Raw genomic sequence first — 14,017 nt, 5'->3', positions numbered from 1 at the left:
ACCTATTTTAAGTAATACTTTCTAAAAAATCCGCCTTACCAGTAGGTTCCCAGGTATTGTAGTAGGAAACGTAGATCCTTGATCTTCCTGTCTGTCTTATACCTGGCTAACGACCGATTAATTGCACTTACCATCAGGCCACGTCCGCCCATTAAACATAATGACCTACGTGGAGTCAGTCTTAATTGCTGATACAATTTGTAAACAAAATAATTAATCATCCATACTTTAATATACATTTGAATGTGGAAGTACCTTTCTTATGCTTGACTGGTCGCGGTCTCATAGAAATCCGGCGTCCAACAACGCTTTTGTTGAGTTAAACCTAGAAACTGAGAATGATAGTGGCATTAGTGTTAGAAGTTTTAGTTTTTATTTCGTCTATTTTATTTAAAGGATCTGGAACATAAAACTCGAAGAGAAAGGTCCTGTCACGCCTCTAAGGAGCGAGTGTCCAATGTCCATGGACAGCGTCCATCGCTTAACATCAGGGATTCGACAGTTCGTTCTCTGGTTCATTTCATAGTAGAAACGTTTAGTTATTTATACTGAGATCTGTTTATAATTGAATTATATTTAATGTTAATTAAAAAATTTATAAATTTAATTAAAATTATTATCACAATTTTTCTAGGGTTATATGTAGTTGCTGTGCAAAAACATAATTCGTAAATTAAACAAAAACATCTCGTTATAAAATAATAATTTATTAAAATTACATTAGTCATTACAATATTCCTATTGAGTACATTATAATATATCACAAGTAATAATAATAAACAAGTGTCAGTTGTAACTTTACAATTTACAACCTCTGCAGATTTTACTTAAATCATCTGACAAAGAAAAAGATTCACTGCCGCACTCAGATACATTAATTGTTTAGTGCTATCAGAGAAGTTAATTCCTAGGCAGACAGGGGGAGCTACGTAGTTTGGTCGCGTTACGGCCAGCCGACAGAGCTCATATTGAATTGACACGATCCGACCAAATGACGTTGGTTTGTCAACTGCCTAAGAATAAATTTCCTCGATGGTACATAATAAATTAATAACATTTATTTAGTGATGCGTTTGACAGAAGATAAATGGAGATTATGTCAAAATATTAATTAAATTGCAGTAAAATAATGAATGTGTCTGTGTGCATCAGATAATGGCATTATTCATACAAATAAATGCTTTCTGTTACAATTATTTGAAATAATTATTTGTCTATTAATGATTCCAGTTTGAATACAATTCATTCCTATTTATCACAAGTTATAATTAAATCTACAGTTAAATTATATTTAATAATGGTAGCCCGTTTCATCATAGGTTTGTGGACTTTTGGGACCTTCAAACTCCTCTTTACCGTTATGGAATGTACTTGTCTTGCTATCAGAATTCAGACCAGTACTATCGCTATTTTTGCTACTTTCGGTATTTTGTGAAGAAAAACAACAACTACTGGAAATTATATTTGGTCTGGATGGAAGTCGTTTTGGTCCTGATTCCGTTTTTGTGTTTTGTGGTATTTCGGAAGATATAGTTGGTATAGGATTATTTAGTTCTATTTGACTATTGCTATTAACTGTGGAAGGTGAATTGTTTGTCAGATCAGACTTCTCTGGAGCTTTAGTTGGGTTGGGTAAATTTGACTCTGGTTTTGGATATTCGTACACCTCACCCTGATTTTGTGTATTCACTGATGAACCTGTGTTACCGAGTCCAAGGATTAATCCCAAGTTGATTTCTTGTGAATGGCTCGGTACTAAGTTCACTCCTAAAGAAGATCCAATTGCTTGCGACGATAAACTGCCAGTTTGGGATACTGAATTTGAATTACCCGAATCTTTAGAAAATGGTGCAAGTGAGGGGAATGGTGAAATCGACGCCTGCGTTATGCCACTTGTTCCTTGGCTCACTTCAATCATATCCTTGGGTGTAGATAAAACTCTTGACGGTGCAGCTGTAAATAATTTATCTGATCCAGTTACCCCAAATGTTTGTGGTGTTGGATTAGGTTGGCTTAATTGACTAGATGAAAGCAACTGTAGAGGTGAGTTTTGATAAGCGTTACTGCCAGAATTTAGATTGGAAAATCCAAAGGAAGGTTGCGCAGTTGAATACTGGTTGTTATAATTCGAAGATAATACAACTGGCGCATTCGCCACGTTATTAGACTGAAGAAAGTTTGAAAATCCCTGATGATTTAATTCCTGCTGTTTTTTAATGGAATATTTCTTATGCAAGAAGTTTGATCCAAAATCATCATTGTCTAAGTTTGAAGATGAAATAGCTACTAGTCCTTTATTATGTTTATGTTCATTATCATTGCTGGTTGGGGCATTGAATGTTACTTCTGAAAATGTCGGACGAGAACCAAAGCTTTGTGAAGGTCGTACAAATGAACTTCCAAAATTGGGACTAGCTGGTATGTTTGAAGAAAATTGACTTAGTGAATCACTGAACTGTACATTAATGTTGTTCTCAGTGGTATCTTGTATATTATATTGTGTAGAGGTAACACCTTCACTGTTTTGCTGATTTCCACTTTCTTCATTTTGAAATTGATTTGTAATATCTGATACGCTTTGTGGTTGTTGGTGCTGAATTCCTCCCTCAGTCATCGTGTCCTCCGTTTTTACTTTATTATTGCCATTTGCACTATTGCTGTCTATATTTGTTTGTTGAGAATTAGAATTCGAAAATTGGACTGATGTAACTCCTGAAGTGAAGGTTTCTTGATTTTGTTGATTTGTATTTAGGTTATCTTGAAATTTATTAGCGTTATGGACATAATTTGATTGTTGCTGTTTGTTTACTCCTGTGATTGTTTGTGAATTTGTCCTTTCTGGAGTAGGTTTGGAAAATATATTGTCCTGATTATTAAAAGACAGCCCTCCTGTATTCCCGTTGAAAGCACCATTATTACCTGGTGTGACATGTTGAGAACTAACATCTATAAATTGAGCTGAAGTAACACCTTGATTGTCAGTCATTTCATTTTGTTTATTTGCATTGTCCTTATTTTCGTATTGATTCACATTAGGTAAATTAAAAAAATATTGTTGTTGTTGCTGTTGTTGAATTGCTCCAGTGAAAGATGCGTCGAATGAATTTGGTCTAGGTTGAAACGTTGATGGCTTTGGAAAGCTAGGCTTTTGAGTGTTTGCAGTAACCGGTGAACCGCTTGCTAAGTTTGTATCAGGCTTAGGATAGTCATAAAGTTCTCCTTCGTATTGTCCGTCTAATGACTGTCCGGAATTAGCAGAGTTGGAAAATTGGCTTCCCGGCTTTCCTTGAGCTGTGAATTGTTGCGGTGAGCTGTTGTCGGTCGTCACGAACTCTTCACTCGAAGTGGTTAAAGTAGGTCCGGGTTGTATCGTGGTTAGTTTTGAAAAGGCATCATTATTAGTTACCTGTTGCTTCTGATAAAATGTTCCACTAATTGATGAATCATATGAGTTTGGTCTAGCCGGAGTCTGAGTTGGTCTAGAAAAGAAATTGGCGAAATTTCCATTCTGTTGTTGCTGTTGAATTTTTCCACTTGAAGGCGCATGTAAATTTGCCTGATTCTGATTTGGGGTGGAAAAGATATTGCCCGAATTTGCTATGGACTGTTGTTTCTGGATATTTCCTGATGATGCCTCATATGAGGTAGGTCTTGCTTGCGTCTGAATTGGTCTAGAAAATAAGTTGCCCATATTTCCATTCTCTTGATTATTTTGAATTGTTCCACTAACAGACGCGGAAGTCGGATTTGGAGTGGATAAAATATTGCCGGAATTGGCTATGAACTGTTGATTTTGAACATTTCCAGTGATTGATGCTTCAAATGAGGTCGGTTTGGCTCGAATCTGAGTCGGGCTAGATAAGACATTACCGAAATTTCCATTATGTCGTTGGTTTTGAATTATTCCACTTGTAGATGCTTGTAAATTTGGTTTTGCTTGAGTCGAAATTTGGGTAGAAAAGAAATTGCCAGAATTGGTTATCGACTGTTGTTTTTGGATATTATTTCCAGCGATTGATACATCATATGAGCTTGGTCTTGATTGAGCCTGAGTTGGTCTTGGAAAAACATTACCAAAATTACCAATCTTTTGTTGGTCTTGAATCGCTTCACTAAAAGATGTTTGTGGTTTAGGCTGGGTCAAAATTGGGGTAGAAAGTATGTTGCCAGAATTGGCTATGGACTGTTGATTTTGAATATATTTAGTAATTGATGCATCATATGAAGCTGGTCTTGACTGAGGCGTAATTGGGTTTGAAAGCAAACTTTCTGAGTTCACTATCGATTGTTGCTTTTGAAATGTTCCATCAGAAGTAATCGGTATTTTTTGAGTTGCGATTTGGTTGGAAAATACGTTATTTAGATTGGCAGTGGGCTTTTGATTTGCTGTATTTGATCCGGAAATAGATACATCGTATGAGGTTGGTCTATTTTGAGTTGCAGTTGAAAACGAATTACCAACATTAGTAACTTGATTTTGATTGATGTTCGGTGTACTTGCATCATATGAACTGGGTTTTGCTTGAGGTATGGTTTGCTTAGAAAATGAATTACCCTGTTTATTAAATGTCAGATTTGGTAAATTATTATTAAGCTTATTAGCTTGTTGACTATTTGTGTTAAATTGTGTTGAGCTAATACCGGAACTGAAAGATTGCTGATTTTGCTGATTTGCGTTGAAGTTATTCTGGAATTGAGTTTGGAAAATAGATCCTTTTTTATTGAAGTTTTGTTGTTCTTGCACTAAGCCTGACGTCTGTGTATGATATGAGTTTGGTCTTGATTGGAAATTATTCGAGTTAACGAAACCGTTTGGTTTATTTAGCGCCTGCTGTTTATTATTGACTCCATTGATAGATTGGAATGTATTTGGTCTGAATTGAATCTGAGACTGTGTCTGAAAGGCGTTCTGATTATTTTGTTGTTGGTTTTGTATCGCGGAGATCGGAGCTTGATAAGAGTTAGGTCTTCCGTTAGAATTTGGAACTTCGATTTTATCTTGAAGTTTTTGTTGAGATAGCGGTACATTTTGCGATTGATTTTTACCACCACTTGTGGCGTCATCGAGATCTTTGAAATTAGATATGGGTCCGTTGTTATTGAATTTATTGTTAGTTAAAACATCAAACTCGTTTTCATATTGGTTCCTTATGTTAGTAAAGTTACTTATCAGTTTATCGTTAACTGTATACTGAGGGTTCACGTTAGGGAACTGGTTTTGTCCGTTACTCCGATTATCTTCATCTCGATTCGGTTTGTTTGTTTGACTGTTTTGATTAATGGTGGAGATTACGTTAAAGGCAGGTCTTCTCTCGAACGTATTATGCTTGTTGTCTGGTTTATTGCCTTTTGTGCGATCCGTATTGTACTTCTTGGCGTCGTATGATCCTGCGAACAAAAGGGAAAGTGAGTATTTGTCAACGCCTCAGATCAGCTAATACATCAAACTTAACAATTTCGAGATCGAAAGTGTCTTTCAACAAAGAGCAGTAAGTAATGATCGAGCTTAAACTAAAAAATATCTATATCGTGGTCGTAACATAGACATAATACATACTCAAGAATAGTCGCCTAGTATTTGTAATCTTACTATTTCTATACTAATATTCTAAATATAAAAGTGTTTCGCCCTGTCTTTCTGGCTGTCTGTCTGTCACCTCTTTACGCTTAAAATGCTCAACCGATTTACTTGAAAATTGGTATGGAGATTATTTAAGTCCCGGGATAGGGCATAGGATACTTTTATACCGGAAAAAGTTAAGGTTCCCGCGAGGTAAAGAATTTCTGCCCAACGGAGTTGCGGGTTAACTAGATTCTCGTGTCACGTGCTTGTTGCCAATTTCCTGAACTGGATCGATTTAAAATAAATTTGTATTATTTTTAAACACAAAATAACGTTAATGACAAAACAACGTTTGCCGGTATATTACACCCATTTTATAAAGAAAAAACCGGCCAAGTGCGAGTTGAACTCGCCCATGAAGGGTTTCGCAGCAGCAATAAGGTTTATTTTTATGAAATTAAAAGGATTTTGATTTATTTTCATATTTCAGTTGATTTAATGAAAGTTAAATTAAGGTTTACCAATTATGACGTATAAAAACTACTTTCTAGATCTCGTTCAAACCAATTTTGGTTGGTAGTTTTTATAGTAATGTATATTATCGTCTATACATCTATACATTTATACATATAAATAAAATTGGTGTGTCTGTTTGTAATATTGAAAGAACCGTTTTTTACTACATGCATATGAATCTATATACGATACATACACCAAAACAACATTTTTTACAATTTATGTCTGTATGTCTGTCTGTCTGTCTGTTTGTTCCGGCTAATCTCTGAAACGGCTGGAGCTATTTTGCCGGGACTTTTTTTGGTAGATAGCTGATGTAGTAAGGTGTAACTTAGGCTACTTTTTAACCGACTTCCAAAAAGCGGAGGTTATATTTTACTTTTTTTCATTTTTGTTAGCGGACTATCCATCTTTGTTATTATACTATGTTGACGCGGACGAAGTCGTGGGCAACAGCTAGTATAATATATTTTTTTAGACTTAGTATGCCTACTTTAGAAGTTAGGGGAGGGGGGCGCACATTTTACCACTTTGGAAGAGTCTCTCTCGCAAACTATTCAGGTAAAAAAAAATATACTAGAAACCTCAATATAATTTTTGAAGACCTATCCATAGATACGGCCCCAGTCCCCACACACATAGATAACATGATTTTTTTTTGTTTCAGTTGTACCTATTATTTATTAATTTTTAATATTTTTCCATTTTTGTATCAAAATCTTAATGCGGTTTACAGACTACATCTACTTACCAAGTTTCAATAGTATAGCTCTTATAGTTTTAGAGAAAAGTGGCTGTGACATACGGACAGACAGACAGACAGACTGACAGACATGACGAATCTATAAGGGTTCCATTTTTTGCCATTTGGCTACGGAACCCTTAAAAGCCTATTGAGCAAACCACAATAAAGATAATAAACATAAATTTCCCACAAAAACTAAACGGATCTCGTATGTATTATACTAAAATGATAAAAAACATACTATAATTTATTGCTGATGTCTAACTTATGTCGAAACTGTAAAAACAATATAGATAAATAATTTTAATTTGTTAAAATCATTTTCATGGTCAAGCACAAAGATCTATAGATCATCGTTAAAATCTATTGTATTACTCATTTGAGGAAATATTATATTTATTATTATTTATCATAATATTAAGTAACCTATGTTATAATGTTCATCAAACAGAAATAATATTATAATGATGTAATAACGTAACTTTCAGAGCTCTTAGTAATACCCAGCTGTTATTACTTTAGGAATTTTTGTAAACGTTTGTTTACAAACATTAATCATCAGCTATCCTTAATGCTAGTCAACTAAAATAATAAAAATAATATCAATATGGCAACCAACAAGGTAAAAATCACAAAATAACAAACTCTTTCATCACTTTGTAAAAATTAAGGTCAACAGCCTTTAAATATGCACTCAAATGGACTTGAGCACCGCTCATCTATTTAAGTTCCAGGAGATTTCACGGATAATAATTATACTTTTCGGTTGGCAAAACAACGCATGTTGATTTGAATACGTATAATGATCATCTACACTACTATTATAAAGAGGAAAGATTTGATTTTTTGTTTGTTTGTTTGTTTGTTTGTTTGAGTCGAATAGGCTCCGAAACTACTGGACCGATTTGAAAAATTCTTTTACCATTGGAATCCTGCATTATTTCTGCTGAACATAGGCTAATTTTTATTTTGGAAAAATATAAGGTTCCGTAAGATATTTGGGATTTTCGGACGCAAGGTTTAAAAAATCAACCAGAAAAGTTACTTATTTTGCGTACGCTGCCTAAACTATAAAAGATAGAGGCATAAAATGTTCTAAGTAATTATAGATCTTTTAAATATCAACAAAAAAGTCCGCGACACACTATACCTATCTATGTTGAGTGAGGCACAATAACCATTTTTTTATTAAAAAATCTAGAATTTTTTTTGGACTATATTTAAATGCGTTTATTTAAATCATGCTATTGACCCTTATCAAAAATAAATTATTTCATCACTAAGTACAGTTAATGTAGATAATATTCGGTCTTTGAATGATTAAAATTGGACGTTTGGTTTTAATGTTATGGCGAAATTAAAATATTACGATTTCTGCTGCACGTTGCGAATTGGGCGTCAAGGCGCGATGCGCGGGTGTGCGTGCGGTAGGGGAGAGATTTAATTATCAGTGCCACAGACTCGCCCGGAGAGTCCACGTAAATATTACCTCGATCGTGGGAATCGCAGACACAATAGATTTTCAATAGTTATGCGACAGCCGGGTGCTGCTTTATTGATTTGATATAGACTATCGTGCTTCATTATTATAATCCTAATTTCAAAAAAGCTTTAAAAGTTATGACTACGAAAGTAATATTTTTAGAACTTTTTAAAATAAGTTTTGAATGACTATTATTTTTGATTGCTATTATAATTAATTAATTTCTTTAACTATAAATCTCCAATAGCGGCAGCCGGCTGCCAGCATAACAATTGAAGATCTATTGTGTCTGCGATACCCACGATGCCGATGCACGATAGAAGTATTAATGCATATTTTTTAATCCACACTATTTCTGCTGAATATAGGCTATATTTAATGGGAGAAAAAAGGGAACCGTATTAAGTGTTAATAATTGTGTGAAAAATCTACCAAAATATTCCTTCTTGCTTATCCATACTAATATTATAAATGCGAAAGTATCTCTGTCTGTCTGTCTGTCTGTCTGTCTGTCTTGCTTTCACGCCAAAACTACTGAACCGATTGCAATGAAATTTTGTATACAGTTATTCTAGAGTCTGAGAAAGGACATAGGCTACATTTTGATGTGGGAAAATATCTTATTTCCATGAAAATTTCGATGAAAATGAATTCGCATTGCGCGTGGCCAGCGCTCATCCCGGGGGTCCTGGGTTCGAGTCCCGCAGGCGGAACAAAAAGTTTTCAATGTTCCTGGGTCTTGGATGTGTATTAAAATAAAATTTCAAAAATCTTAAACATATTTTATGTATAATACTAGCTGTTGCCCGCGACTACGTCCGCGTGGACTTTAGTTTATAGCGCGCGGTGTCAACAAAATTTGTGTCAAATTTAAAAACTTTTTAATACCCTGGTAAGTGCTTCCGGTGTAGCGCGGCCCTTAATTAATCAAAATACCCAAAAACAGCTATGCAGTGTGCACATAATCTATACTAATATTATAAATGCGAAAGTATCTCTGTCTGTCTGTCTGTCTGTCAGTCTCGCTTTCACGCCAAACGCCAAAAGTATCTCTGTCTGTCTGTCTGTCTGTCAGTCTCGCTTTCACGCCAAACGCCAAAACTTCCGAACCGATTGTAATGAAATTTTGTATACAGATAGTCTAAAGCCTGAGAAAGGACATAGGCTACTTTTTTACTGGAAAAAAGGGTTGTAAGGGGGTGAAAATGCGTAAATTTGTTCAAATTAAGTTAGTTCCAACAATTCATAATAGATGGCGCCGTGCGTCTTCTACATCGCGCTGACGCTTGCTCAAAAGTCTTTCTATAAGACGTGGTATCATCTTTTTAAGTTACGATTTTTTTCGATTGTTATATCTATTCTACGGTATTAAATAACTCAGTACTTTATCTGCAGTGACGTAACCTTAAATCTATCAATGATAAATAGTTTATGGGTAAAGCTGTGTAATTGGAGGGCTAAATAAGCTTTAAAATTTGGCATAAAGTATAAAGTTTAATATAAAAAAATGAAATACTTATTGTGTGCACACTGCACAACTGTATTGATTTAAGGGGTACCAGGGTTTTTTTATAAAAGCTTTTGACACCAATTTTGTTGACATCGCGCGCTATAAACTGAAGTCCACGCGGACGAAGTCGCGGGCAACAGCTATTATATATAAAAATAATCATTTTTGCTTGTTAATGTTCATTGTGAATTAATTATGTTTTAGTAACAGTACGGGAGTACTACGGGAGGATTAATTTTTTGTGAGTAACTTCATTTTGATAAGACGAACAACATTTTTATTAGAGAAAAAAAGTGGTAGCTAAAAGAGATAGAAACGATTTCATACTTAGAATTGATGGTCCTAAAATATGGACTGTTTTATTTGTAGGAAAATGTTACTCTTAAATTAAATGACTATTAGTCTATCAATATCCAAAAAATCTGCTTGTTAGGGTTCCGTTATAGGGTTCTGTAATCAACAAAACTTGGTTGACTACTGAACCCTGAAACGGAACCCTAACAAGCTGATTTTTTGTATATTGATAGGTTAATAGTTATATACTTAATTTAACATTGCCCTACAAATAGAACAATCCATAATATTTTAGGACCATCAAGTCAAACTATAAAATTCTTTCGATTTCTGTTAGCTACCGCCTACCACTTTCAAAATTTTTCGCAAATAAAAATGTAGTTCGCCTTATCGAAACGAAGCTACTCACAAAAAATTAGCTTGATAGTAATAGTAAAAATGTTCTAGGGCTCCCGTACTATAAACTACTGATTTAATTTAAATTAAATTTAAATTTTACGTGGGAGAGCCATGCTTCGGCACGAATGGGCCGGCTCGACCGGATAAATACCACGTTCTCACAGAAAACCGACGTGAAACAGCGCTTGCGCTGTGTTTCGCCGAGTGAGTGAGTTTACCGGAGGCCCAATACCCTATTCCCTTCCCTACCCTCAACTATTCCCTTCCCTTCCCTTCCCTACCCTCCCCTATTACCCTATTCCCTCTTAAAAGGCCGGCAACGCACTTGCAGCTCTTCTGATGCTGCGAGTGTCCATGGGCGACGGAAGTTGCTTTCCATCAGGTGACCCGTTTGCTCGTTTGCCCCCTTATTTCATTAAAAAAAAAATGACTTTTCTCTTAATTTGACTGAATATAAAAATTGTATTCTTGTAAAAAAAATATTAACTGTGAATAACTTTGATAGTTTTTAATAAAAACCACCGGGAAACCTCTATTTACCTTATTGACGAATTCAACATATTTTAACGATAATTAAGAAAAAAAACTTACCGTCATCAACAATGCCAGCAGCTTCGTCCTTGGCATTCTGCTCCAGAGCCTTCAAAATCTCTGCGGGTATAGGCGGTGGGGTCGGTATATGTGAACCCTGGGGTCTATACCCGGCTTCATCTGCTGTATACGAGATGGTATACACCTGCCCATCATCACCAGTATAGGAGTAACCACCTTTAGACTTTACCCCATCCATCGCCATGCCGATTTCCGCCGCAGAAATCCCGTTGTCCGTTTGGAAGGCGTAGTTAAAATCTGTTATACCTATATCGTTTTGGTAATTGATTATGTTGGATGCGCGATCCCTTGATGCGTGGAATCTTTCCGCTTCCAGCACTGGTATTTGATGTCCTCCTGGTTGTAATAGAGGCTGTCTCACTCCAGCCACATTTGGTAATACATGACCATGTTGTTTGTTTTTTGCATTATTTGCGTTTACATTTGGTGGCACATTTTGTCCACCTTGTTTGTTTACACCTTTATTTGCATTCAAAATGCTCTCCCTGAACGCAGCTTCACCAACTTTGGAGTCAGTGGATCCGTATGTCTCTCTGGGGTTACCCAGACCGGAATGTGTCGCTCTGGTGCCAGCTGAGTCTGCGTCGATCACCACACCTTCGAATTCGTTGACGTAGCTTCCTACTGGAAGGCGTGTGGGTAGGCTCTTGTCCTGGAGTGGTTCTTGGGATCTGAAGGGTGTTTGGAGGATGTCTCCATCACCGCCGGCTGTTTTCGCTGACTCCGGTGGTAGATACCCTCGGTTCAGCTTCGCACCCTGACAGACCGCGAAGCACGCGGCTATGACCACCTGAAAGGAAACAATATTTTTTTACTTAAAGCCCACATATCCCTATAGATATTCAAACACAAACATGAATAGTTAGTATATTTTGCATAAAAAAGCTTTTCCTTTCTTGACATTAAAAAAAATATGTCTCAAGTCTATACTAAATAATTATATATATTTTTTTTTACAGGTACCAGATAACGGAAATATTATATTTAATACTTTTATACTATACAATATATGTATATTTAAGATTTTTATTATATCATACACATATTTTGTATCTGCGGGTGGAACCTGAAGTCCTGAAATACAGGGTCACCTAGTTTAGGCTCCAGTTCACACAAAGATTTAGCTATTGAGTATATATAATATTTCATGTACCTAATTATCTTGTAAGTTCCTGTTGTGTGAAGAATAAAACATTTTTATTATTTTTTTTTATTATTATTTATTATTTATTATATTTAATGCACATCCAAACCTGGAAACATTGAAAACTTTTTGTTCCGTCGGCGGGATTCGAACCCGGTTTGAGCTGCCGCCTGCCACACACTCAACCCATTGAGCCACAGAGGTCGTCCTATAATATCTCGATCTAGTGAAACGGTTTCGGTATTTATAATGGACTAGAAAATAATTTTATATTGATTTATGCAGTTATCGTAATGTTTATGAATAAAATAGATTATTACATACTAATCTCACAACTGATAATAACGCTAGACACTAGAGTCTAGACATTAGTTTTTAAAATGAATGCATCATGCATGTTTATGTAAACTTTTGCATGTAGCCAGGACGAGCTTATAGGGTAAAAGCTCGGTAAGCAATTTATATAATATCTTTCCTATTGAACAAAACCACCAAAAGGGCAGACGTATTTCCTATTCGGCGTGCCTAGCATACGCCAACGAGATCTCACTCTACATGTTTTCTCGATGTTTAATGGTTTGTCTCTTCATCTCTATTGACCCTAGCATGACAAACATTTTTTCTCGCGTAGATCTATCATCGAAATAACACATTTTTATAGAGTTTTGTCGAGATATTGTCGAGATTTTGACATTATGAGATGAGTATTTTTTTATTATCTCGAGAGTGAGATATCTCGTTGGCGTATGCTAGGCAGGCAGGTATCCCAAAGACAAAAAGTGTAAAGTTCTCGTGCAAATCACAAATTATTATTAATTATTATATTTTCACAAAACATCTAATTTAGGTATCCCCGACAATAGAGATCATATTAAAAATCCCGGTATTCAGAATTCCCAACCCCTGCGTACACACTACAAGAAACGAAACGCTTTCACGCCAGGTTTCTGTGAGGCCACCTCCACTTGAATATAGGAATAGGCTAGTTCATATCGAAGCACACGAAAAGCACTATTCATACACTTTCACAATTTCCACAGGCACTTCCCAAACTCTCCTACCAAACTCCAACTTTTGTACCAAACATAACTTCACTTTCCCCTACCCAACTTTTGTACCAAATTTTCTACCAAAAACTACAAAAAAATTACCAAATTCATATTGCCGCTTCCGATGAACGACGCACACTGCAGCTTTTTTAAACGACATTCTGTTTTTATAGCTATGAAAAAGCTCGCAACATACTCATCTCATATGTTTAATATGAGTTCTTTATGTGTATGGCATTAAGGTTGAAAATAGCGTATTTATATAGCTTTAATTAAATTGGTATCAATTAATTGGTTTAGACGTATTGTCGATTAATTTAAATTAAGCTTTAAATTAGTGTAAGTACAGAATACAGATTACTAAATAGTGGTAAAAGTACTTATAAGTTTGATTAAGACTTATAAGAAAACACTACTTAATTATTATAAATATTATAATATTTTTATACGTGGAAGAGCCATGCTTCGGCACGAATGGGCCGGCTCGACCGGAGAAATACCACGTTCTCACAGAAAACCGGCGTGAAACAGCGCTTGCGCTGTGTTTCGCCGAGTGAGTGAGTTTACCGGAAGCCCAATCCCCTAAGGCCGGCAACGCACCTGCAGCTCTTCTGATGCTGCGAGTGTCCATGGGCGACGGAAGTTGCTTTCCATCAGGTGACCCGTTTGCTCGTTTGCCCCCTTATTTCATTAAAAAAAATG

At 35.8% G+C, this 14,017-nt stretch overlaps 1 protein-coding gene across 1 annotated transcript; it reads right to left on the bottom strand.

Moving 5' to 3' along the window:
* Positions 1 to 3,458: 3,458 nt before the first annotated feature.
* On the bottom strand, positions 3,459 to 13,426 carry LOC121737442 (cuticle protein 2-like). The gene is made up of 4 exons (XM_042129120.1): positions 13,418 to 13,426; positions 11,102 to 11,912; positions 5,294 to 5,388; positions 3,459 to 3,479 (listed from the first exon to the last, which is right to left on the bottom strand). The coding sequence occupies exons 1-4, from the start codon at positions 13,424 to 13,426 to the stop codon at positions 3,459 to 3,461; spliced, it is 936 nt and encodes a 311-aa protein (XP_041985054.1).
* Between the last annotated feature and the right edge of the window lie 591 nt (positions 13,427 to 14,017).

Source organism: Aricia agestis, chromosome 20, assembly GCF_905147365.1.
Source record: "Aricia agestis chromosome 20, ilAriAges1.1, whole genome shotgun sequence".
Classification (NCBI taxonomy): Eukaryota; Metazoa; Arthropoda; class Insecta; order Lepidoptera; family Lycaenidae; genus Aricia; species Aricia agestis.
The sequence above is the reverse complement of the archived record's forward strand: the minus strand, read 5'-3'. Positions and strand labels throughout refer to the sequence as shown.

Coding starts and splice junctions, on each gene's coding strand:
- LOC121737442 (XM_042129120.1), bottom strand. Junction 5,389..11,101: donor TGCTGGCATTGTTGATGACG/GTAAGTTTTTTT, acceptor TTTTGTTCGCAG/GATCATACGACGCCAAGAAG. Junction 3,480..5,293: donor AGAGAAGACCTGCCTTTAAC/GTAATCTCCACC, acceptor TTTCTTTTCTAG/ACCAACTCAGACTCCGGCTA.